General features: G+C 56.6%; 2 protein-coding genes and 1 pseudogene across 2 annotated transcripts; 2 read left to right on the top strand and 1 right to left on the bottom strand.

The window, feature by feature from the left end:
• The first annotated feature begins 1,257 nt into the window (after nt 1–1,257).
• LOC123351997 (free fatty acid receptor 3-like) lies at nt 1,258–2,217 on the top strand. Its single transcript, XM_044991680.1, has one exon. The coding sequence runs from the start codon at nt 1,258–1,260 to the stop codon at nt 2,215–2,217; it is 960 nt and encodes a 319-aa protein (XP_044847615.1).
• Nucleotides 2,218–10,167: 7,950 nt separating this feature from the next.
• On the top strand, nt 10,168–11,270 carry LOC123352034 (free fatty acid receptor 2-like). The gene has a single exon (XM_044991732.1). The coding sequence runs from the start codon at nt 10,215–10,217 to the stop codon at nt 11,268–11,270; it is 1,056 nt and encodes a 351-aa protein (XP_044847667.1). The 5' UTR covers nt 10,168–10,214.
• An 8,014-nt stretch (nt 11,271–19,284) lies between these two features.
• LOC123352126 lies at nt 19,285–20,279 on the bottom strand (annotated as a pseudogene).
• Between the last annotated feature and the right edge of the window lie 6,127 nt (nt 20,280–26,406).

Below are 26,406 nucleotides of genomic sequence, written 5' to 3'. Positions count from 1 at the left end.
TCCCCCAGTGAGATAAAAGGGGGCGGGGGAATGAAAATGTTTTTATTTCCCCACTTTCACTCACTGTTGTAATTTTCCCATCCTCTTTTCTGAGGTCGGGAAATTACAAAAAAAAAGGGGGGGGGCAGAGATTGAGACAAAGTGTGGGTGTGGGTTTGGGTTTTTTGCTCCCTAATTCTTGGAAAAAACTTTCAAAATTGTCACTCAGAAAACAAAGGGTTCTGAGTGGAAGGGAGCGAGGTCAGTGCTTTTGAAAGTTTCCCACTAAATGGAATGATGAGTAATAGTCTTATCTGTACTGTGGTAGGCTCGAGGGGCTGCCAGGCATGGCACAGGACCCCATTGCGCTAGGTGCTGTACATTATATTAGTGCTATTTATTAGGTGCATTATGGTAGCTCCCAAGAGCCCTAATGATGGACCAAGACCCCATTGTGTCAGGTGCTGTATGTTATTAGCGCTGTGCACCCAGGCACCCCAGCCCTGGCCCAGGACCCCCATGCGCCAGGCGCTGTATTTTATTAGTGCTATTTTGATGCATTACAGTATCACACAGGTGCCCCGAGAGCCCCCTGCACCAGGAACTGCACAGACAGAGCGAAGAGCTGCCCCTCGGCCCCAGGGAGTTTGTCTAAGGCAGAGGTTCTCAAACTGGGGGTCGGGACCCCTCAGGGGGTCACGAGGTTATTACATGGAGAGTCGCAAGCTGTCAACCTACACTCCAAACCCTGCTTTGCCTCCAGCATTTATAATGGTGTTCAATATATTAAAAAGTGTTTTAATCTGGGTCGCACTCAGAGGCTTGCTGTGTGAAAGTGATCACCAGTAAAAAAGTTTGAGAACCACTGGTCTAAGGACTGGTCCCGAAGGGGGCTCACTAACCCCACCTGTCTCTCCTTTCTCTGCAGTGAATGAGCCTTGCGAGAACCCTGCCTTCACCCCTACCCCAAGGCCTAGTAGGCCCCGGTGGCTACTGGCAATCTGGCCCTGCCTCCAGCCCCACCTCCAGCCCTGTCCCAAGGCCTAGTGTGTCCCCCGTTGCTATTGGCAACCCAGATCCATCTCCATCCCCATCCCAAAGCCTGGTGGGTCCCCCATTGCTATTAGCCACCCCGAGCCACCTCCATCCCCATCGCAAGGCCTAGTGTGCCCCCCGTTGCTATTGGCAACCCAGATCCATCTCCATCCCCATCCCAAGGCCTAGTGGATCCCTGGTTGCTGTTGTCAACCCAGCCCCTGCCACCCCCTTCTTCCCACCATGCCTTCCATCAGCAGCCCCCAGCTCTCCTTGGCCGTCTACACGGTCACCTTCGTGACAGGCCTGCCCCTTAACCTGCTGGCCTTCTGCGTCTTCGTGGTGAAGGCCCGCCGGCGCCTGCTGCCAGCCGACGTCCTGCTCCTCAACCTGACGGTGTCCGACCTGGTGCTGCTGGCCTTCCTGCCCATCCGCATCGCCGAGGCCTCCTGGGAGATGAAGTGGAAGATGCCAGATTTCCTCTGCCCCCTCTCCGGCCTCCTCTTCTTCAGCAGCATCTACCTCACCACCCTCTCGCTCACTGGCGTCAGCGTTGACCGCTACCTCAGCGTGGCCTTCCCCCTCCGCTACAAGGCGAGGCGCCGGCCGTCCTATGCCATGGTGGCCGTGGCCTTGTTCTGGGTGGCTGCTTTCTCCCACTGCAGCGTGGTCTACGTAGTCCAGTACCAGGCCAGGGGCAATGACACAGCGGGCAACCTCACCCGCTGCTACGCCACCTTCACTGACCACCAGCTGGCGGTTCTGCTGCCCGTCCGCCTGGAGATGTTCTTGGTCCTCTTCTGCCTTCCGCTGGGCATCACCGCCTTCTGCTACACCAGATTCATCATCATCATACGCTCCCTGCCACTGGTGAGCCTCAGGAGGAAGCGTCGGGCCATCGGGCTGGTGGCAGCTACATTTCTCCTCTTCCTGGTTTGCTTCACCCCCTTCAACATCTCCCACGTGGTGGGCTACGTGGAGAATAAGAGCCCAGAGTGGAGAGTCTACGTCCTGCTCCTCAGCACTTTCAACGCCAGCTTAGACCCCATCATCTTCTACTTCTCCTCCTCGTCTTTCCAGAAGATCTGCCTGGAATGTCTGCAGGCCACCTGGGAGAAGCTCCAGCTCGGCCGGCTCTGCCCTGGGGTCTGGATGGAGGCCACGGAGAACGTGGCCACGGAGGATTCACAGATGGTGCAGTGAGATGGATGGGGTGGGGACCACAGTTCCACCTCCACCAGGTCTCGGCTGTATTATGGTTCCTGCCAGCCCTGAACTGAAGGCTGAGAAGGAATATTCCCAAACGAGGGTTTGTCTACGCTTGCAAGTTATTTCAGGTTTGGTGTTTCCACTTTAATCAGGGATAACTCTCCCAAAGCTACGTGTGAACACTGGCTTGCACCGGCTTAAGCAACTTCCCTTTTGAATCATTGCATCCACACAGCCCCGCTGGCCACGCACTTTCCAAATAAACACACAGCCTTCCAGGAAAGCGTCTCTTGCCGCAACCTCCCGCCACTCGCCTCTACGCATCCTGGGATTTCACACGTTGTGGGATGCCCCTAGAATTCTGGGACTGACGGGTCCTCTGGCTTGGCTTTGGCAAGCCAGCCCCACTTCCAAACCTCTGGCTATGGGGCAGCGTTCTGGGCACCAGAATCCTGGTGGTCAGTAATACAAACAGGCAGATGCACGTGTACGGCCCATCACAGAGCCGGATGGCGCTGGAAACAGCCACAATGATATGGATAAGAGAAGAAATCAAGCAGCTAGTTTGTGTCCATGGGCTCCCAGGAGTGACTTCCCTTGGTGGGACCACTTCTGGGCTCAGTCAACTAGCGCCAACCAGTGGGACAGGACCACCCATCCTGTGGTGAGCAGCAGTGGGGTGGCAGCACTTCAGGGCGACAGGCCAGGCCCCCAGAGATCTGCGCAGAGCTCACCCCGGAGCTGCAGGGGTGGAATAGCAACAGGAGAGCTCCCCTCAGCATGGAGAAGCATGTGGCTCTCGTCATCTGGAAATTTGTCACCCACAATTGTTGCTGGTCAGGACCTAGCCCGTTCGGGGTTGGTAGATAAACCATGGGGCGGTTGTCATGGAGGTGCATGCTGCGTCCAGGAGGGTGATGCTCAGGAGGTTGCTGGTGGAGGGGCACGCTGAGGGTTCCTGAAATGGGGGCATTGATGGGACCCATCTGCCTATTCTTTGCTCCCCACGCCAGACCTCAGAGTTCATCAACCAGACGGGGTCTCTCCATGGTGCTCTAAGACCCGGCTGATCTCCACGGCCGGCTCACCCATATTGGGGTGGGCTGTAGGCAGGAGATTTAGAAACTCAGCCCAGCTTCCTGCAACGAGCAACGGACCACGGCCAGGAAGGGTGGTGTGACTTCTCCTGTCCTTCCAGGAGACCAGCTCCTCCGCTCCCCCGGCTGATGGGACCTGTCACTGGACAGCCCTGACAGCAGAAAGGAGTCCATCCCGTGTAGCTGCAGCGCACCAGCGGAGCGCACACCAGGAAGGTGGAGGCCTGTCAAGGCTGCTGAGTAATATCTGCCTCGTGTCCCAGCCACTCGACTGTTTAGCACAACAGCTGAGGGCTTCGCCTGTGGCCCGTGGAACGTTACGAGTGGCCCCAGAGACGCCCTCTGCTCAGGGGCCTTGGTCTCAGTCTCTCCCCGGGTCTCTCCCTGGGGCACAGGGTTTAGTCTAGTCCAACTGGAGTCTTTGGGCTTCTCATGGGGTGGAGGGGGCCCTTTCAAGGGAGATGGGGCCCAGCCCCACCAGTGACATGGCCAATCTGCTTCCCGAGATGGTGGAGCGAAACCTCACCCAATGGGGCCTTTTGCTCACGAGGACCTTTGTGCAATGTTATGAGATTTTCCCCAGCGGGCTCGTAAAGAAATAATAAACCCCAGTGCCACTAACAAAAAATCCCATTGGCAGAACATAACCCCGGCTGGGCTGATGTCCAACGTGAGGTGGAACCAGTTCTCCGTGTCTTGGGGCAGGAAGGATGGGGGTCTGTTTCTCGGAACTAGGCAAGGGAAGGGGTGCCATGGTGAGCTCATCATTGGGGTTCTTGCATGTTGCCCCCCCGCTATGTCCCCCAGCGGGTCTCCCTTGCCTCCTGGCACAGCGAGCAGCTGGGCGCTGGGCACCCACCCCAGCCCCCTGGGGTAATGGCAAAGGCGGGGAGAGACGTGAGCTCTCCAGGAGAAGATTGAGGCCTAATGCATTAGAGCAGGTGGGGCTGGGAGCTGGGATAGGAAAGGGGAAAGGAGGGAGGTGCCCCTCCCTCAGGCACCAGCTGGCTAAATGCTCCCCACCCCACCCCTCATGATTCCCCATTCCCCACTCCCCCAGAGCCAGCCAGTTCTTGCCTTGGGGCCGGATCGGGCCAAGCGCCCCCTAGGGGAAATCTGTGGAAATGTTGTGGGCAGAAGCTTGGGTGCTGAGGGTTGTACAAAGGCCCCATATCAGCCCTGACCAGAGAGTCCCTGCACTGGGTGCAGCATGAGCTCTGGCAGCTGCTGTGGGCAGCCATTTCCTCCTGTCTCGCCGAGGGCAGAACCCGTCTGGCCTAACTTCCCTGCAGCTAATGGGGCAACCAACCACCATGGGGCAGGCAGGATTCGGCTCCTCTGCTTGAGGTCTATTGATTGGAGCTGCTGGGGTGGGGTGGGGTGGGGCTGGGAGCCAGGACTCCTGGGTTTTCTCCCCAGCTCTGAGAGCGGAGTAGGGTCTAGTGGTTAGAGCCAGGGGAGGGCTGGGAGCCCAGACTCCTGGGCCAAGGGCTATCATGGCAAAAGAGCACAGGGTGGGTCCGTAGATGTCAAGCGTGAACCCTGCAGTGCTAAACGCCCTCATCTGTAACCCGTCTCCCCTCTGGAAGGACAGGTAAGCCAGCCCGTGGCACTCCCACATGAACGTCCGTCTGTCTCAACAGCACCGATGCTATCAGAACTATGCAAATAGTAACTGATGCGGCTCCACCCTAGGGAGGGAGGACACTGGACCCAGAGCCCTGCATGAGCCTGGGGGTGAGGGTCTGCATTCTTGGGGCTCATTCATCCCTCCCCAAAGCAAGGCCACGGGCATGGGGGGCTGAGGCTGGGGACCCCATCCCCTCACCCAGCCCCCCTGGCCAAGATGCCTTGGGATGGCTTGCAAAGCCTTGGGACGTCTCATTGTTTTCCTGGCACTGGCTCATCAAACCGATGGAGCCGATTTTCACCAAGGGGGATCTGGCCCCATTGACTCCAATGGAGCTACGGCGATTGACCCCAGCTGGGATCTGGCCCCATTGCCTCTGTCTTTAGCAGTCAGTCAGGATTCCCTCCCACTCAGCTGTGGCCATTGTTCGTGTCTCGGTGCTCTGTGCAGGCTTTTTATGAGCCTGGAGCCTGAGCGAAGAAATATGAACTCGGATTTGTTTGTTTATTTAATATCGTGCTTCTGAAAGATGCTGTAGAAATAACCCTAAATTCAGCACAGCCTCTCCTCCGTGCCCTGTGGTAGAACCACTAGACCCCACTACCCTCCTGGAATAGGGGAGACAACCCAGAAATTCTGGCTCCCAGCCCCCACCCCCGCTCTAACCATTAGACCCCCCCCCGCCGCTTGAACTGAGGATACAACCCAGGAGTCCTGGCTCCCAGCCCGCCCTGCTCTAACTGCTAGATTCCACTCCCATTCCCAGGAATATAACCCAGGAGTCCTTGCCCACAGCAGGGTGCAGTAACCAGGTGAGGGGGGGGACACCACACCCTCTCAAAGAGGTGCCAAGTCACACCTCCCGCAAGGCACGAGGAAGTAACGATTGCATCTCTCATCCTTTCTGCGTGGATTTCCAAGCAGAGGGACCAGTGGGGCTTTCTGGGGCACAGCCACAGACACAACGTAACCTGCCACCTGGGCTACACAAAACTTGCTCCCCAGCCGGGACGCAGGAGACCAGCCACCAGCTTGTCCCTGACACATCACTCGGGGTGGCTCCCAGCCTGGACACCTGGGTTCCAGCCCTTCTGCAGGCTCTCAGTGCACTGGCTGCTGGAAAGGAGGTGAGGATGGGCTCTTTAGCTGCCTGGGTCAGGGCTTGTAAGGAGGGGAGTGGGGTCTAGTGTTTAGAGCAGGGGTTGTGGCTGGGATTCAGGACTCCTGGGTTCTATCACTGACCCTGGAAGAAGACTGGGTTAGAGGAGAGAGACCAGAGAAAGAACTGGAGAGCTGGATTCCTTTCCCAGCTCTGGGAGGTGAGTGGGGTCTACTGGTTAAAGCCAGGGCAGTGCGAGTCAGGACGCCTGGGTTCTGCTTCCAGCCTTCATGGGTGTGTATTTGCCTTTACCAGGCATGCCCAAGCCTCTGTGCAAAGTTTAATTTTGCTTTTGCAAAATCAAAACACAAACAAGCAGCAAAGTAAAAGGGAGATTGCTGGCTCAGCTGACCACAGCATTCTAGCTCCAGTGTGGGAGAGGAGTGGGGTGCACTGGTTAAAACAGTGGGGGCTGGAAGTCAGGACTCCTGGGTTCTAGCCCCAGCTCTGGCAAGGAGTGGGGTCTAGTCATTAGTAGAGGGTGCAGGGAGTCAGGACTCCTGGGTTCCTTCCCCAGTATGGTCATCTCCTCTCCCTGCTCCATCTGTTCTTCCACTGGTCAAATGGCGGTGAAGGTTTGTGACTTACTTTTTCAACACACTCACCCAGCACTGGGCAATCAGAGCTGAGCGAAGCTGACCTGGGGAGGGGGCCGGGAAGATGGAAATTTGTCTAGCTCAGCTGAGTAAGTGCATGGTGGGGACAGGGAGAGGAGAACCCCAAGACAGGAGAACACAACAGTCCACATATGGGGGGCACCCAGCACTGGGATGGGGAGGTGCCAGTCAGGATGTGGGGTGTGGTCATTCCATCCCCCAAAGAATGAGTCCCCCACTCATAGAGACTCAAGGGGATGATTCCTTCCTCCCCGGAAGTGGCTGCATTACCAAGGGTTCTGGGAATGGAACCATCAGGTCCGATCCGCCACATCTGAGCAGCCAGACAGGCTGGGAGGGAAAGTGGGTTTTCCTCCATTAGGGAGAGCGGAGGAACTGATGGTTTCTAACTGCAGGAGGGCACGACTCTTGGAGAGATGTGCTGGCTGGTGTATACACTCAGCCCTGTTCCTAGAATCATAGAATATTAGGGTTGGAAGAGACCTCAGGAGGTATCTAGTCCAACCCCCTGCTCAAAGCGGGACCAACACCAACTAAATCATCCCAGCCAGGGCTTTGTCAAGATGGGCCTTAAAAACCTCTAAGGATGGAGATTCCACCACCTCCCTAGGTAACCCATTCCAATGCTTTACCACCCTTCTAGTGAAATAGTGTATCCTAATATCCAACCTAGACCTCCCCCACTGCAACCATTGCTCCTTGTTCTGACATCTGCCACCACTGAGAACAGCTGAGCTCCATCCCCTTTAGAACCCCCCTTCAGGTAGTTGACGGCTGCTATCAAATCCCCCCTCACTCTTCTCTTTTGCAGACTTAATAACCCCAGTTCCCTCAGCCTTTCCTCATAAATCATGTGCCCCAGCCACCTAATCATTTTCATTGTCCTCTGCTGGACTCTGTCCAATTTGTCCACATCCCTTCTGTAGTGGGGGGACCAAAACTGGACGCAATACCCCAGATTTGGCCTCACCAGTGTTAAATAGAGGGGAATAATCGCTTCCCTCAATCTGCTGGCAATGCTCCTACTAATACAGCCCAATATGCTGTTGGCCTTCTTGGCAACGAGGGCACATTGCTGACTCATATCCAGCTTATCGTCCACTGTAATCTCCAAGTCCTTTTCTGCAGAACTGCTGCTTAGCCAGTCGGTCCCTAGTCTGTAGGAGTCCATGAGATTCTTCCGTCCTAAGTGCAGGACTCTGCACTTGTCCTTGTTGAACCTCATCAGATTTCCTTTGGCCCAATCCTCCAATTTGTCTAGGTCACTCTGGACCCTATCCCTACCCTCCAGCATATCTACCTCTGCCCCCAGCTTAGTGTCATCTGCGAACTTGCTGAGGGTGCAATTCATCCCATCATCCAGATCATTAATAAAGATGTTGACCAAAATCAGCCTCAGGACTGACCCTTGGGGCACTCTGCTTTATCCCAGCTGCCACCTAGACATCGAGCTGTTGATCACTACCTGCTGAGCCCGACAATCTAGCCAGCTTTCTATCCACCTTATAGTCCAGGAGAACCCAGGAACTCTGGCTCCCAGCCCCTTGCTCTGATCACTAGACCTCACTCCCCACCCAGAGCCAACGATAGAACCCAGGAGTTCTGGCTCCCGGCCCCCTGCTCTAACCTACTAGCCCCACCGTGATTGGTGGAGAAGCAAGGGACTGACCGGGCTCAGACAATGGTTTACTTTACGGTAGAGGCTTATCAACTTCTCCTATTCCAAACTCAGGGGTGAGTGTGGGCTAGTGGTTAGAGCAGTCAGGGGCTAGGAGCCAGGATTCCTGGGTTCTCTCCCCAGCTCTGGGAGAGGAGTGGGGTCTAGTGGAACTATTTTTATCACAAAATCACTCCCTTAGAATCAGAGATTGAACCCAGGAGTCCTGGCTCCCAGTTCCCCCACCCACCACTAGACATCACTTCCTTCCACCTTTGATGATATTTATGAAAATTTCCCTCTGAGTAACAACCACTTCCCTGTTGTTCAGGGTGCCTGCTTGGCCCGCTCCCTGCAGCCCATCCCTGTGTGTTTGCTCACAGGATCTCATGCATCCCAGACTCTCTGTTCTCTCTCTGGTGCTGCCCCCGAACCCCTCCGTGCCCGCCGCTGGCTAAACAGGAAACTGAGCTAAATAAATACAGGAGCCGGCTACATAAATTCTGGGCTTTTATGTCTAGTGTCAGCAAATGGAACGGGAGCCCGGGGCTATGGGTAAGGAGGGGAGGGGCATCTAAGAGTTAGCGCAGAGGGTCTAGGAGGAGGACTCCTGGTACTCTCCCAGCTCAGGGAGGGAAGTGGGATCTAGTGGATTAGGACTGGAGCCAGGACTCCTGGGTTCTATCCGCAGGCCTAGGAGGGTGTGACAGGATCCCTGGGGTGCAACCTGGAACTCAGATACCCCTGAGTTCTCTGCCCCGCCAGTCTGGGCTCCCACTCACTCTGTGATGCGGTGACAAGCTACAAACCTCTGGCAGGTACTAGACTTACACAGCCATCCCCAGGTAAGGACACACCCAGCTGAGTTACATGAAATGCTGCCCTCAGCCACTCATGAGCTAAAACCTGAGGGGCTCCAGGCAATTCTCCCCAGCCTAGGACCCTGGAGCTGTACCATCCTGCCATGGTCAGAAGCCTGAGCAGTGTAAGTTCTTTGCCCAGTGCGTCCCCCTTCCCCCGGGCCTCTCCGTGTGGAGAGGACATGCACGCACCTTTTGTTAACTGAGCTAAGATTTCCAAGCATTTCAAGCAAAATTCACGGTTTTAGATAACGTATAACACAGATATATTAACTGCAGATAGAGGGATTATAAGTGGTAGGCACAAAAGTTAGAGATAGTTACCAAAGAAAATAAAATAAACGTGCAATCTGAATCTTCAACCTCTAAGACACTAGGCAGTATTTAGATCTAGCCGTTTTCTCCACTCAATGGATGTTACAGTTCACAATCCACAGGTTTCTCCCTTGTCTCCTCTGCTGAAGTTCTCTCTCTTCTCAGTGTCCTTGTGCTTGCAGCGTAGGTGAGGGAGGAGAAGAGGCCAAGCCATGCAGCCTCCGTCCCTTAATACCCAGACCCATCCTGGTGGGCTCTGCTGAGCCACAGTGATCAAGGAAATCCCCCACTGTGTGGTGCTTGTGCAACTGTCATTGAATTGTAAATCCCTTGATTGCAACTCCCCTGTTGACGAAAGGCCGGTGAACGCCCACCTGGGCGGGGGTCAGCACCCTTGTAGGAAGGACTCTCAAACTTACAACATATTTCACTGACAACGATACAGCAAAATATTATAACTTCATACAAACTAAAGATGCATATATTTGGACAGAACAATGGGTTTCAGCAGATATCTCACATGCATGCTTTGTATCACACATAACATAATCATGTGACATTGGTGACTATGGGGTTCCAGGGTGTTGATTTGGGGTACAGAGTGCCAGAGAGGGGAGTGGGATTTAGTGGTTTGGAGGAGGAGGGGGCTGGCTACCATGACTCCTGGGTTCCTTCTGCAGCTGATGAGCCTGTTCTCCTTTGAAGGAGTCAAGAAGATGAGTTTGAACGTTTACATCCCACTGATTCTCACTGTCTACATCTTCACCTTCCTGATCGGCCTCCCGTCCAACCTCCTGGCCTTCTACACCTTCCTGGTGAAGGTCCGCCAGAAACCCACCCCCGTCGACATCCTTCTCCTCAACCTCACCGTCTCCGACATCTTCCTCCTCATCTTCCTCCCCTTCAAGATGGCTGAGGCTGCCTCAGGCATGGAGTGGCCCTTGCCCACTTTCCTCTGCCCACTCACCAACTACTTCTACTACAATAGCATCTACATCAGCTCCCTTTTCCTCATGGCCGTCAGTGTTGATCGCTACCTGGGGGTGGCCTTTCCCATCAAGTACAAGCTGCGGCGCCGTCCAGCTTATGCTATCGCCACCTCCGTGGTCTTCTGGGTGGTCTCCTGCATCCACTGCAGCATTGTCTACATCGTGCAGTACGAGGTCCTGAGCCCCAATAAGACCGCGACCTCCAATAGCACGTCCCATTGCTACAAACGTTTCTCCCCTAAGCAGCGGCAGATCCTGCTTCCTGTCCGGCTGGAGTTCTTCGTCGTCCTCTTCTGCCTTCCCTTCATCGTCACCATCTTCTGCTATGTCAACCTCGTCCGCATCCTGGTGACCCTGCCCAACATCTCGGCCCGGAGGAAGCAGCGGGCCGTGGGCCTGGCTCTGGCCACCTTGTTCAACTTCATCGTCTGCTTCGCCCCCTACAACCTGTCCCACGTGGTGGGCTTTGTCCAGAAAAAGAGCCCCTCCTGGAGGGTGTACGCTCTTCTCCTCACCACCCTCAACGCCGCCCTGGACCCCGCCATCTTCTACTTCTCCTCCAGTGCCGTCCAACGGGCCTTCGCCAAGTGCCTGGCCAGCCTGTGGCACAAACTCAGCATCATCTTGTCCCGGTGCCATCTCCCCTGCTTGACTCGCTGCGGGGAAGGGGGCAGCGAGTTGAAGGCGGCCAGTGGGAAAATGTCTGAGGAGTCGTCGACTTGATCCCCAGGATGAGACTGACTCTCTGCTTCCTCCGCAGAGCCTTCCTTGTCCCGTGATCCGCAGGAGCAAGAGATCCTGCACTTCAGCCAGGGCGTTTTCTCTCCTTCCCTGCACCTCACGAGAGGGCCGTAGGCCTCCTTAGACAGCAGCATGAGGCGGGGCTTGGAGTTGGTGTCCAACTTCCACAAGGCTTTGGCCTACTCGAGCTTCAGTTTGGTTGGCCAAACTTGCGCATGGGTTTGGCCGACTTCTAGTTGGGGTCAAGGTCCTTCTTTTGCCACTGCTGGGCCACGAGCAGTACTGGGCTTACAATGGCGCCAACAGGAGCGGGCCTACTCTTAGAAGGGGCCCTGGTGCTGGGACCATGGCCTCACCCCCCTGCTGCAGCCTGAGGCCCCCCCTGAGCCTCTTCCTCCCAATCCTGCACTTTCTGTTAGCTCCTCTCCACCCCCTCCTCAGCTTCCCCCCACTCAGTCCTCTCCACCCCTTACACCCGGAGCGAGTGGCAGGCGAGGCCTCGGGGGGAAGAGGCCAAGTGGGAGCATGGCCTCAAGGGAGAAGAGACTGAGCAGGGTCTGGCCTTGGGGCAGAGTGCGGGGCTGGGCCTCGGTGCATCCTTGGCCCTGGCCACGAGTGGTCGGCCAAGCACCCCCTAGACTTCGGCCTACTTCAGCTTTGGAGTGAGTGGCCCAACTTCCACAAGGATCCGGCCTCTCTCAGTGTCAGGGTCACCATGGCGTCAAGGGCCTTCCTTTGCCGCTGCTGGCACATGAGTGGTTGGCCTATTTCATCGCCCTCCACCCACTCCAGGTCTTTCCTTCTCCATGGTTGGGCCCACGGGCAAACAAGCTACTATGGGCTGTAACTGCAAGGGGGGAACCAAGTGGGGGTTGGTTGAGGGAGGGCAAACTGGTCCCCGCGGGTCTGTTCCAGGTCCGGATGTAAAGCTGAGATCTCCCTCGCGCAAGGTCCTGCACCTCCGCCCTTCGCTGGTGGATCTGGCACCCCCAACACTGGCTTTAGCTACGTATTAAATAAAATAATCTATTTATTATCCAACTGAGATTATTTTCAGGTCTGGGCTTAGGTCTAGTGGGTTGGTGTCAGGCGGATGGGGAGCCAGGACTTCTGGGTTCTATCCCCAGTTTTGGGAAGGGAGTGGGGTCTATGGGTTAGAGTTGGGGAGGGTTGGAGGTAGGACTCCTGGAGTCTATCCATGGGAAGGGACCATGGCTCGGAAGCAGGCCTCACACATATTGTCACTGGCGACTTTCAATTAATTGCAGGGCGTGAATCTGGCACCACAGGTAAGCAAATAGTGTCTCTGTAGTGTTGATTTTAACCGGGGTTAATGGATAACTGGCCTGGGCAGAGCCTGGGGCTGCCAGGGTATTTCACACGGAACCACCAGGTCCCAGGCCATGGGAGGCTGCCACGGACCTGACACCCCCACCCCCAGGGCTTCCCCAGAGCATGAGCCACCCACTAGGGTTGCCAACCTTCTAAGTGCAGAAAACCAAACACCCTTGCCTTGCACCCTGCCCCGCCCCTTCCCCAAGGCCCCACCCCTGCCCTGCCCCTTCCCAAGGCCCCGCCCCTGCCCCTTCTCCTAGGCCCCACCCCTGCCCCGCCCCTTCCCCAAGGCCCCGCCCCCTGCCCTGCCCCTTCTCCTAGGCCCCACTCCTGCCCTGCCCCTTCCCCAAGGCCCCTCCCCTGCCCTGCACCTTCTCTAAGGCCCTGACCCCGCTCCCTCAATCCCCCCACCTTTGCTCACTCGCTCATTTTCACTGGGCTGTGGCAGGGGGTTGAGGTGCGGGAGTGGGTGACGGCTCCAGCTGGGGGTGTGGGCTCTGGTGTGGGGCTGGGTATGAGGGGTTTGAGGTGCAGGAGGGGGCTCCATGCTGGAGCTGAGGGGTTCAGAGTGCGGGATGGGGTTAGGGTGCCGGAGGGGGTGAGGGCTCCAGCTGGGGTGGTGAGCTCTGGGGTGGGGCCGGTGATGAGGGGTTTAGGGAGCAGGAAGGAGCTCCGGGCTGGGGCTGAGGGGTTTGGAGTGTGGGGGGAGGACTCAGGGCTGGAGCAGGGGGTTGGGGAGTGGGGGAGGGTTCGGGGTGCAGGCTCCGGTGACCTCAGGCGGCCCTGGCATTTCCCGGGGACAGAGGAAGTCCGTGCGGCTTCCGGTAAGCAGCTGGCATGTCCGTCCAGCTCCTAGGTGGAGGGGCGGCCAAGGGGGCTCCACGCGCTGCCTCAACTGCAGCTCCCATTGGCCTCAGTTCCCGGTCAGTGGGAGCTGTGGAGCTAGCGCTTGGGGTGGGTGTAGTGCGCAGAGACCCCCTGGCTGCCCCTCCGCCTAGGAGCTGGAGGGACATGCCGCTGGCTTCCCAGAAGCCACGTGGAGCCAGGTATGGAGCCCGCCTGCCCTGCTGGTGCTGCAGCCAACTGGACTTTTAGCGGCCCGGTGAATGGTGCTGACTGGAGCCACCAGGATCCCTTTTCGGCTGGGCGTTCTGATAAAAAACCAGATGCCTGGCAACCCTACCACCCACACAGAGCCCCCTGTATCACAAATGCAGCCCCCTCTCCTGGGCTCAGTCACCGTGGCCTGTCTAGCTCCTCAGGGGGTCAGCGGGGGGGGGGGGAGGAGCGGGGAGCTGGGTGCAGGTTGGCTCCTGCTCCTAATGGGGCTGAGACCCAGCAAACCTCATTGCACTGCGAGCTCCCCAGAGCAGCTGTTAGCAGATAAACAAACGAACGTGGTGCAGACGTGCACTGGGAGCGCCTCCCCCCCCCCACGCTGCATTGCAACCCCCCCCACACCCACTCCCACACAGGGGCTCCCAACCCCTCATGCAGATGGACAGCGGGGAGGGGAGCTGTGTGTGGACGGGGGGAGAGGGGGGATGCCAGGGCTGGGACAGCAGGGGTCTGCAGGTTGATATTGAGGGGCACCGGCAGAGCTTGGGGGGGAGCCCAGGGCCGGGCTAGCAGGGGCTGCGGCCCTGCAGGGAACGTTTTGTGGGCCTGGTGCCAAACACATTTGTGGGCCCCGATGGAGGCAATGGAGCCTGGCGTGCGGGGTCCGTCCTCAGAGCGAGGGGCCAGCCAGAGGCAATGGGGCCTGGCATGGCAGGGGCACGGTTTACAAACGAGCAGTTGCCAGATGCACAGTGCACCACCTGGCCCTGTGCTGCCAGGTTCCCCTTCCGCTTGGGGGCAGGCCCATGCTCAGCCATACAGCCCCCCCCCCAACACCAGAACCTCCCCCGGACTGGCTATGCCCAACACCTCCCCTCACCCCCCCTACAAATGCACAGCACCCTGCACAACACCCCCCTCGCCCAGCACCCCACAGCCCCACCACCAGGGCCGTCCTTAGGATTTATGGGGCCTGCACAGTATTATTAAACTGGTGCCGCTATGCCCACGTTGGGGCAAAGCCAGCACCCCCGCCCATGGACCCCCAGAAGAACCCCTGCTGTCCCGGTGGTGGTCCAAATTTTCGGGTGCCCTACACTGCTGCGTACGCCTAAGAACGGCCCTACCCATCGCAACTGCCCAGCACCCCGCACAGAAGCTCCATTCCCTAGTGCCCAACACACACGGATCTTCCCCGTCACCTCAGCCCAGCACCCCCACAGACCCACTCCCCACCCCGGCCTCCTGGCCACACTCACCGGCCCTGCTGGGAGGTGACTGTCTGACGGGCTGAGCCGGCAGCGCAGCCAGGGCTAGTCCTGGGGCGGGGAATCGCTCCGGCCCCTCGGGAGTGCCGCAATCAGCCGGGCCAGGGCCTGCTCCGCCCGGGCTCCCTCAGGTCCCTCTTGCCTGGAGGGGCCCAGCCAACCCCCACCCCCCACTGTCACCCCCCCACACACACACCTGCTGAGACTGGCCAGGCTTTTGCACCAGTCCCAGGCAGCTCAGATCTGGGGAGGCAGGTGGGGCCCCGCAGATGGTGGGAAGCAGAGACTGCCTGGAGCCGGAGGGGCACTGGGGTCTGGCCAGGGGCAGAGAGGAGCAGAGGGTGGGGCCAGGGGGTGGAGAGGAGCCCTAGGCCTGAGGAGCAATTGGGGGCAGGGAGGAGCCAGCGGGGTCCCGGGGCGCAGGGCAAGTGGAGCAGGCTGGGGCCCCTCTGAGCATGGGCCTGGCACCATGGAGCCACTGGGGCCATTGTCAACCCGGCACTGAGTGAGGGGCACCGGCAGAGCTGGGGGGAGTGTCAGGCTGACCACAAGGGTTTATATCAGGGACAGTCTCTCCCTTGGACGCCTGTTCCCATCTTGGCACTCGGAGGATGTGTGTGCGGGGGGGAGTGCGGTGCAGCTGTCTGTGTGGTGGTGTCCCTGGGCCTGTCCTGTCAGGGTGTGTGTGTGTGTAATGGGCTGGGGTGGGAAGGGGTGTGTGGGGAAGGAGGTGTGTCTGTCTATCCACACACAGTGCAGGGCGGTCCACACGCACACAGCTGCACAAAAGCTCACCACACTAACACACTCATAGGACATTCACACACCACATGCTCTCAGCAGCCATAGGGGACAGGGTGTGCGAGCTCAGTGGGGTGAACTCACCGCAGACCCCAGGGTGGCGCTAGGGGGCGCTGTGCAGCAGGGATGTCACAAGAAGAAAAAGCGACTCTGTTCATACAAATTCCATAATTTATTTTAGTAGTTTTGCTGCCTACAACATCCAGGGACCCAGTAAAAATATGACAATAAGAAATGTGTGCCAGGGTCCCTGTTTGACTGGGCGTTCTGGCCTGGCAACCCAATCTGCTGGCCCCCTCCTCTGCGTTCCCCTCTCTGGGCAAAGAACCAGCAGGTGCTAGTGGAGAGCTGGGCCATGCCTGGCTGGTCGGGTTTCACCGCCTCCCCGCTGGACACTTACCTGGGCTGGGACTGCCCCTCGCAGGCCGCCAGGGCCCAGCAGCGCCAGCACTTGGTGACTGCTGCAGAGCCCTGCCCGGAGCTCACTGAGCGGTAGCAGATCCTGCGTCCCCCCGCACCGCCTGGACCCTGCACAGGGTGTAAGCAGAGTGTCGAGACCTTGGAGTGGAGGCAGCCCAGCCCAGCCGACCTTCAAGGCCAAATCAGCCACCTCCACCACCTCCAAACCCCCAACGCTCCAAAAATGAAAGCGACTTTAACAAAAACAAACCCAATTCCGCTTGCAGCCCCCTGTTCTCCCAGCCTGGGGCTCCCTCCCACTCCCGCACTCTGGGTGCCCCTCACTCCCGACCCACAGCCCCCTGCTAGGCAAGCCCTGCGCTCCGCCCCCCACCTCTGCCACTGCTTACAGTTTGTGTTTACAGGGGGCAGCATGAGTGGGCTCCTGCTCTGCGGAAGCCCCGGGGGTGGGAGGGAGTCTCATGGCCTAGAAGCCAGTGGTTCCTCCAGCTGCCCATGCGAGATCACCAAGCTGCCCCAGGTCCTGCCCGGCCCAGTTATCCATTAACCCCTGGTTAATATCGGCGCCACGGAAACACTATTTGCTCACCTGTGGTGCTAGACTCACTCCCTGCAGTTAATTAAAAGTCGCCAGCGACAATGTGTGTGTCCTACTTCCTAGCCATGGTCCCCTCCCACGGATAGAACCCAGGAGTCCTGGTCCCCAGCGCCTCCGACTCTAACCCATAGACCCCACTCCACTAGCCCTGAAGAATAATAAGAATATAATCTCAATTGGATAATAAATCAGTAATTTTATTTAATACGTAGCTAAAGTCACTGCCCCTGGGGGGCGCCAGATTCACCAGTGAAGGGAGGAGGTGCAGGACCTTGCGCGAGGGAGATCTCAGCTCTGCGTCTGGACCTGGAACAGACCCGCAGGGACCAATGTCCATTGTACGTGTGCTTGCTAATCGCCCATCCCCCACCAACCTGGAGGATAACAGCCCTACTACTGCTGCAAAAGGCACTCCGCTTTTAGATCACGTGAGCCATTCACTGTGGTGCTGGAAGTCCTGCGTTCAAATCCTAGTTAATAACAGCCTGTTCCCACTGCTGCTATCAAGCAGTGCGGGCCCTTCCGCTTGCGCCGTGAGTTGATGGTGGATGTCCAGAGTCCAAATCCTTCCCATCCACATGGCGGATAATAGCCTTACTACTGCTGCCAACACACGGCATTTCTCCTTTAGCTCAAGCAGTAGCGTGCTGGGCTGCAGCCTCTTGCGTTCCAGTCCTACCGAGGCGGTAACTACATTCCACAGAGGCCAACACGCGCTAATACTAGTGGCCATAGCTAGGAGCCTGGTCCTTGTTCATCTGCCACTAAATGGTTCCCCTGAAATGGGACAAGCTCAGCCCAGCCTGTTTGCTCTCCCTCAAGCAACCCCACTTGGTTCCCCCCTTGCAGTTACAACCCATAGTAGCTTGCTTGCCCTTGGGTCCAACTATGGAGAAGGAAAAACCTGGAGTGGGTGGAGGGCACCGGGGGGACCCTCCAGCTGAAATAGGTCAAGGAAGGCCCTTAACGCCATGGCGACCCTGACACAGAGAGAGACCGGATCCTTGCGGAAGTTGGGACACTCACTCCAAAGCTGAAGTAGGCCGAAGTCTGGCGGCACCAGGGCCGGATTAATCTTTTGTGGGCCCCGGTGCCCAGACCATGGCCCCTCCTTCTGCCGCAAAGCCCTGCCCCTGCTCAGCTTCGTTCGCACGGGGCATAGGGGGTGGAGAGAAGCAAACAGCGAACAGGGTTTGGGGGGAAGAGGCCGAGTGGGGGTGGGGCCTCGGGGCACAGCAGGGTGGAGGGGCAGGTGCCAAGGCCCGTTCTGAGTGCAGGCCCGGCACCATTGAAACGTCAATCTCTAAAACACTAGGTAGTACCGGTATTTACATCTAGCAGTTTTCTCCACTCAATGGATGTTTGTTTCTTTGTTTATCTGCTTTGCTCTGTTTGCTATCCCCTATAATCACTTAGAATCTACCTTTTGTAGTTAATAAACTTGTTTTTGCTTTATTTAAACCAGTGTCTGGGAATCATAACTCAGGAGCAAAAGGCTGTTGCATATTCCTCTCCACATTGAGGGTGGGGGCGAATGTTATGAGCTTACGTTGTACAATTGCCTGTGTAGCACAAGACGGTAAAATTTTGGCTTTATACTTCGGGGGCAAGCGGGGGGGGGAGGGGGAGGCGGCCAGGGCCGGTGCAACCATTTAGGTGACCTAGGCGGTCGCCTAGGGCACCAGGATTTGGGGGGGTGCCATTTTCTTCAGCAGCGACCGTGGCGGACGGATCTTTGGCCGTCCCGGTCTCCGCCGGCATTTAGGCGGAGGGAGCTGGGGCAGGGGAGCGCAGGGAGGGCCGCCTGCAGCAAGTAAGGGGGGGCACACAGGGGAACTCCATGCCCCAGCTCACCCCTGCTCCGCCTCCTCCCCGAGCATGCCGTGGCTGCTTCACTTCTCCCATCTCCCAGGCTTCCGGCGCCTAAGCTGATTGGCACCGCAAGCCTGTGAGGCGGGAGAAGTGAAGCAGCGATGGCGTGCTCGGGGTGGAGACAGAGCAGGGGTGATCTGGGGCGGGCGAGGTGCCTCAGGGCGGAGGGTGAGGGGTGGGGAGCTGCCGCAAGGGGGGCGCCTCAGAGCGGAGGGGGGGAGCTGCCGCGGGGGAGGGGGGGCGCCTCAGGGCGGGGACGCGGGGGGGGGTGGAGGGCGCAAGGTGGAAGTTTCGCCTAGGGCATGAAACATCCTTGCACTGGCCCTGGGGCGGCCTGAGCACCTGGGAGTAGCTTTCCCATGCAGGGGCTGGTCAGAGAGCTGCGTGTAACTGCAGCTGGGTGGGTTCCTACTAGTATGAATGCTGGTGAAAGTGCAGGCTGGCAGGTTTGGTAGCTTGTCACAGCAACACAGTGTGAGAGGGAGCCCAGGTTGGTGGGTCAGAAGGCTCAGTGGTACCCCAGTTCCAGGAGGGGGGGGGGAACCCATCACTCCTAACTCAAGTGCAGGATCCCTTGCTTCTGCAGAGCATGGGACAAGGAAGGCTCTGCGGAGGAAGCAGTGAGTGAGGCTCATCCAGGGAGTCAAGTCATCAACTCCTCAGCCTCCATCCCACTGGTCACTTCCCCCTCTCTGCCCCTTCCCCGCAGCGAGTCAAGCAGGGGAGATGGTACCGGGCCAAGATGGCGCTGATTTTGTGCCACAGGGTGGCCAGGCACTTGGCGAAGGCCCGTTGGACGGCACTGGAGGAGAAGTAGAAGATGGCGGAGTCCAGGGCAGCATTGAGGGTGCTGAGGGGAAGAGCGTACACCCTCCAGGAGGGGCTCTCGTTCTGGACAAAGCCCACCACGTGGGACAGGTTGAAGGGGGTGAAGCAGACAATGAAGATGAACAAGGTGGCCACGGCCAGGCCCATGGCCCGCTGCTTCCTCCGGGCCGGGATGTTGGGCAAGGCCACCAGGATGTGGACTAAGTTGATGTAGCAGAAGATGGTGACGGTGAAGGGGAGGCAGAAGAGGATGACGAAGAACTCCAGCCGGACAGGGAGCAGGATCTGGAGCTGTGTAGGAGAGAAATGTTCATAGCAGTGGGACATGTTATTGGAGGTCGCGGTCCCATTGGGGCTCATGACCTCGTACTGCATGATGTAGACGATGCTGCAGTGGGCGCAGGTGACCACCCAGAACACCGCGGAGGTGGCAACAGCATAAGCTGGACGGCGCCGAAGCTTGTACTTGATGGGAAAGGCCACCCACAGGTAGCGATCAACGCTGATGGCCATGAGGAAGAGGGAGCTGATGTAGATGCTACTGTAGAAGAAGAAGCTGGTGAGTGGGCAGAGGAAAGCGGGCAAGGGCCACTCCATGCCTGAGGCAGCCTCCACCATCTTGAAGGGGGGGAAGATGAGGAGGGAGATGTCGGATATGGTGAGGTTGAGGAGAAGGATGTCGATAGGGGTGGGATTCTGGCGGACCTTCACCAGGAAGGTGTAGAAGGCCAGGAGGTTGGACGGGAGGCCGATCAGGAAGGTGAAGATGTAGATGGTGAGAACCAGTGGGATGGAAACGTTCAAACTCATCTTCTCGGCTGCTACAGAGGAGAATGGGCTCATCAGTTGCCAAAGGAACCCAGGAGTCCTGGTAGCCAGCCCGCTTGCTCCAACCCACTAGATCCCACTACTGTCCCCGGGCTGGGGGTAGAACCCAGGAGTCCTGGCTCCAGCCCACTCCCCCTCCAACCACTAGATCCCACTCCCCTCTCTGGCACTCTGTACCCCAAAGCAACACCCTGGAACCCTGTATTCACCAATGTCACATGATTATGTTATGTGTGATACAAAGTATGCATGTGAGATACCATATTAAAGGTCATGATCTGCTGAAAGCCGTTGTTCTGTCCAAATATGTGTATCTTTAGTGTGTATGAAATTTTAAGATTTTACTGTACCGTTGTCAGTGAAATATGTTGTAAGTTTGAAAGTCCTTCCTACAAGGGTGGTGACCCCCGCCCAGGTGGGCGTTCACCGGCCTTTCATCCACAGGGGAGTTGCAATCAAGGGATTTACAATTCAATGACAGTTGCACAAGCACCACACAATGGGGGATTTACTTGATCACTGTCACTCAGCAAAGCCCACTAGGATGGGTCTGGGTAAGTGTCATCTAAGCACACGGGCTAAGGATATAAAATAAGGGATGGAGGCTGCATGGCTTGGCCTCTTCTCCTCCCCCACCTACGCTGCAAGCACAAGGACATGGAGAAGAGAGAGAACTTCAGCAGTGGAGACAAGAGAGAAACCTGTGAATTGTGAACTGTAATATCCACTGAGTGGAGAAAACTGCTAGATGCAAATACTGCCTAGTGTCTTAGAGGTTGAAGATTTAGATTGCATGTTTAGCTTGTTTTCTTTGGTAACTATCACTGCTTTTTATACCTACCACTTATAATCACTTAGACTCTATCTGCAGTGTGGCAAACCCAGGACAAATAGCTACCAAGGGAGGGGTAGTAATTAGTCCCAGAGGGATTAAAAGGCCTCTCCCTATCCAGTGGGGAGAGATAGCCAAAGAGAAATTAGGTTCAGCTGGAACAGGGGTTACCAGGGAACTAATTAGGTTCAGCTGGCCCCAATTGCTGGAGACCTTTTTAAACCCTTCCTGGCAGGGAAGCAGGGGGGGAGTGAGAGAAGCTGCCAGTGAGTAGGTGCAGCAAGACTCTACTCTCTTCCAGCAAGGAAGACTGTGCTCTGTCCCCAGAAGGGGAGAAAAACAGCGAGGGACTGACTGAGAAAAGGATCAGTCAGACCCTGCGTGACCGGGAAGGACTTTGCTTTGCCCAAGCCTGTGTCTCCAAGGCAAAAAGGGACTGAGTCAGCTGAGGAGAAGCAGGTACTTTGCCACAGCAGTTAATAAATCTGCCTTATACTTTATCTAAAACAATGAATTTTGGTTGAAATGCTTGGAAATCTTAGCTCAGTTAACAAAAGGCGTGTGCATGTCCTCTCCACATGGAGAGGCCCGGGTTGAGGGGGACAGACTGGGCAAAGAACTTACACTGCTCAGGCTTCTGACCATGGCAGGACGGTAAAGGTGTGGGGTCTTAGGCTGGGTAGCTGGGGGGAATTGGCTGGAGCCTCTCTGTTGTTGGTTCATGAGTAGCTGAGGGCAGCATTCATGTAACTAAGGTGTGTCCCTGCCTGGGGATGGCTGTGTCAGTTCAGTACCTGCCAGAGGTTTGTAGCTTGTCACAGCATCACAGTGGGAGTGGGAGCCCTGACTGGTGGGACAGGGGGCTCCGTGGTACCTGAGTTCTGGGATGCACCCCAAGGATCCTGTTGTGACACTGCACCCCATATTCTTCACAGTACTATTATGATGATATAATTATGATGCATTTTATTCAAGATGGCTCATGTGAGATGTCATTGGAAAAGTTATAATTTGCTGAATATGATTGTCCTATTTGTATGCATGGATCATTTTTTATCTTAAATTATGACTATTAATCATGTATCTGTATTTCAAATATAGTTACACCTGGGTAACTCCCACTAGCCAAGATGCTTTCAGTCTAGATAGTGGGTGGGGAAGGGCCTATTCAGGGCAATGAGTCATTAGGAAAAAACCCAATAGGCCTTAGGAGAAGCTTATCTCTCATCTGAGGAGCCTTCCTGAGAACGTTACCGACAGCCTCCGAGTAATGGCTGCTGTGACCCTACAAGGCCATGGGATGTGATCGCATGGCTCTAGACTCCATTTTGGCATGACACTGGTTTTCCACTGACTGGGCATGGGAACGCAGCTTTGGGGACAAAGGGTTCTCACCATATGCAAAAGCTATACCAGGCGGGGAGTGACATCATCTGGGGTTCTTCACCCCCCACACACGAAGACTCCTGGAAATGTGTGAGGAACAAAGACTAAACTGGGGGCAGTGCTGGACCCAGGATAAATGGAATCCCCAGGCTAGAAATCCCAGGTGTAAAGCAAGTGCAGCTTGTCCATTTAGAATCTGCAGCCTGCTTGTATCATCTGAGAATCTGCTACTCACATCCAATCTATTTAGAATATTAAGCTTAGTTTGCATTTTATCGTTTATTTGCTAGGTGATCTGCTTTGCTCTGTTTGCTATTCCTTATAATCACTTAAAATCTATCATTTGTATTTCATAAACTTGTTTTTGCTTCATCTAAACCAGTGTGTGGGCATCATAACTCAGGGGCAAAAGGCTGTTGCATATTTCTCTCCACATTGAGGGAGGAGGTTAATTTTATGAGCTTATGATGTACAGTTTGGGTTTATTCTCCAGAGAGAGTGTGTGCGCCTGAGCAGCTGGCTGTGTCCCTACCTGTGTGAATGCTGGCGAAAGTGCAGGCTGGAGGGCTTTGTAGCTTGTCACAGCAGTACAGTGTGAGAGGGAGCCCAGGCTGGTGGGTCAGGGGGCTCAGTGGTACCCCATTTCCAGGTGGCATCCCAGGGGCGAGAACCCGTTGCATCAGTCACACCCTGCCTGGCCTGGAGATAGACCCCAGGAGTCCTGGCTCCAGCCCCCTGCACTAACCCACTAGATCTCACTCCCCTCCCAAACATGTGGATAGAACCCAGAGGTCCTGGCTCCCAGCCCCTCCTTACCCGTAGCCATGAGAGCAACCTCCGGGCTCCCGTTCCATTAGCTGACACTAGACATATGGCTGGAATTTATGAAGCCGGCTCCCATATTTATTTAGCTTGGTTTCCTGTTTAGCCCGGGGCAGGTGTAGATGTGGGCGCCAGAGAGATCGGAGGACCTGGGATGCATGAGCTCATATAAGCAAACACACAGGGAATGGCTGTGGGGGGGTGGGGGCCAAGCAGGCAGCTCAGACAACATGGAAGTTGTTGATAGGGAAATTTTCATAAATAATATCACAGGTGGAGGGGAGTGGGGTCTAGTGGTCAGAGCGGGCGGCGGGGCGGGTGGAACTGGGAGCCAGGACTCCTGGGTTCTATCTCTGGTTCTCACGGGTGGTTTTTTTGGTTAAAATAAGGGATAAGGAGTCAATGCACAGAAGTAGGAAATACAACCCAGGATTCTTGACCTTTCAGCTGCACTCAACCCACTAGACCCCACTCCCCTCCCAGAGCTAGGGAGAGAACCCAGGGGTCCTGGCTCCCTCCTCTGCCCACTGAGCCATTCCGAGGGCCAGGGCGTCCTGCACCCGTGCTCCAGACAGGCTGTGGGTGCCCTCACACCAAGCTGCGATGGGCCCCTCCTTCCCCAGGGTGCAGGTAGCTCTACTCCCGCCTCCTAGCTGTGGGGATCGATCATTAAATAGCCTAATTAAAGTGAAGTTAATAAGCCTCTTCCATAAAATAAACCAGTGTCTGAGCCCGACCAGTCCCTTGCTCCCCTACCAATTGCAGGGGGGTGGTCTATTGGTTTGGGGGCTGGGAGCCAGGACTCCTGGGTTCTATCCTTGGCTCTGGGAAGGGAGTGGGGTCTAGTGATCAGAGCCGGGGGCTGGGAGCCAGGACTCCAGGGTTCTAGGAACAGGGCTGGGTGTCTGCACCAGCCAGCACATCCCTCCAAGAGTTGTGCCCTCCTGCAGTTAGAAACGGTCAGTTCCTCCGCTCTCCCTAACAGTGGGAAACTCACTTTCCCTCCCAGCTTGTGTCGCTGCTGAGATGCGGTGGCAAGACATGGAACCGCGAGCGGATCGGACCTGATGGGTCTGTTCCCAGAACCCTTGGTAATGGAGCTGCTGCTGGGGGGGAGGAGGGGAAGGAATTGTCCCCTTGGGTGTCTTTCTCCGAGTGGGGGGCCCATTCTGTGGGGGATGGAATGACCACGCCCCATATCCTGACTGGCACCTCCCCATCCCAGTGCTGGGTGCCCTCCATATATGGACTGTTGTGTTCTCCTATCTCGGGGTTCCCCTCTCCCTGTCTCCATCATGCCCTCACTCTGCTGAGCTAGACAAATTTCCATCTCCCCGGCCCCCTCCCCTGGTCAGCTTCGCTCTGCCCTGATTGCCCGGTGAAGGGCAAGAACGTTGCAAAAGTAGGTCATCAAACTTCACCCTCATTTTGCTGGTGGAAGAACAGAGTCAGAGCAGGGAGAGGAGATGGCCATGCTGGGGGAAGAACCCAAGTGTCCTGGCTCCCCCCAACCCCCTGCTCTAACCATTAGACTGCACTCCCCCCAATCTGGGATAGAACCCAGGAGTCCTGGCTCATTGCTCCCTAGTCTCTCCTCCTAGCCAGAGCTAGGGCTTGATCCCAGGTGTCCTGACTCCCAGCTCCCACTGTTCTAACTACTACACCCCACTCCTCTCCCACACTGGGGCTAGAACCCTGTGGTCAGCTGAGCCAGCAATCTCCCTTTTACTTTGTTGCTTGTTTGTTTTTTAATTTTCCAGAAACAAAATTAAATTTTGCACGGAGGCCTGGGCATGACTGGTAAAGGCAAAAACGCATAATGGTCAGGGCTAGGGGTGACCAGACATCCCGTTTTTTAAGGGACAATCCCTTATTTATGTAAGCAGAGTCAGGATGAGCTCTACCCTGACATCTGGTGGTAAATTATGAGGAGTGGGCAAAGGAATTTCAAGAATGTGCATTGGAGTGGGGAAAGGAATTTCAGGAATGTGCATTTGCATTGGCAAACCCACTCCACTTAGCATAGAGCACAGCAGCCTGGGATGGTTATTTTCACAGCTGTGGGATCTCCAATTTCTTTGTTATTGAGGCAGGAGGAATAAAATGTTGTCACCCAGATTAAGTAAATGAGGAACTACAAAACTGTCTTATGATAAAGGGTTTCATTATCAACTAAATAGTACTTGCTAGGCAAGGGACATGGGTTCCAAAACCCAGTGAATTGAGAGAGGCTGGGGGACAGGTATCTGTACCATTGCTGCTGCTGCCGCCGCCGCCTTCTTGTGTGAGCTGGAAGCACTAGCCCCACCTATGCCTCTCTTCATTGTGGACAGGGCTGGCTCCAGACCCCAGCGCAACAAGCACGCGCGTGGGGTGGCAGTTGTCGTCAGGGGCGGCAGATTGGGCCGGCGGATCTGCCGCAGTCATGCCTGCGGGAGATCCACCGGAGCCCCGGGACGACCGGACCTGCCGCAGGAATGACTGCGGACGGTTCGCTGGTCGCGCGGCTCGGCTGGACCTCCCGCAGGCATGACTGCGGCAGCTCAACCGGAGCCGCCGGACCAGCCAACCGTCCGCAGCTGCGGGAGGTCCAGCTGAGCCGCGCGACTAGCGGACCCTCACCAGTCAAGCCAGCGGGAGGTCCGCTGCTCCCGGGGCTCCGGGGCGTCTCCCGCGCATGACTGCTTGGGGCGGCCGAATATGTAGAGCCGGCCCTGATTGTGGAATATCAGAATTGATTTTTGATTCCCTTAAGAATCTAGATACAGGTTACTGAGCTGAACTCACTTTGGGCTAATGGTGCACTGGCACTGGGGCTCCCCTACTGTGAGCTGAAATCACTAAAGAGCTGGAATTGCTGAGCTGAGAGCACTGAGTACTGTGCTAACTAGTGGGGGAGCCTGAAGCTATACTGCGGAGTGGAGCAGTTCGTGGAGCCACGGAGTGAGTAGAGCCGAGCAGTTTGCGGGGACGGCTGGTGGACCAGAGCAGCTGGCAGAGCGGAGCAGCTGTGGGATGGTGGAGTGGCCCACGGAGCGAGCGGAACTGATCAGTTTGTGGGGGCGGCTG

The sequence above is a fragment of the Mauremys mutica genome, chromosome 17 (assembly GCF_020497125.1).
Source record: "Mauremys mutica isolate MM-2020 ecotype Southern chromosome 17, ASM2049712v1, whole genome shotgun sequence".
NCBI classification, from domain to species: domain Eukaryota; kingdom Metazoa; phylum Chordata; order Testudines; family Geoemydidae; genus Mauremys; species Mauremys mutica.
Note: the sequence above shows the minus strand (reverse complement) of the source record. Positions and strands in the feature narration are given on the sequence as shown.

Coding starts and splice junctions, on each gene's coding strand:
- LOC123351997 (XM_044991680.1), top strand. CDS start 1,258: ATGCCTTCCATCAGCAGCCCCCAGCTCTCCTTGGCCGTCTACACGGTC.
- LOC123352034 (XM_044991732.1), top strand. CDS start 10,215: ATGACTCCTGGGTTCCTTCTGCAGCTGATGAGCCTGTTCTCCTTTGAA.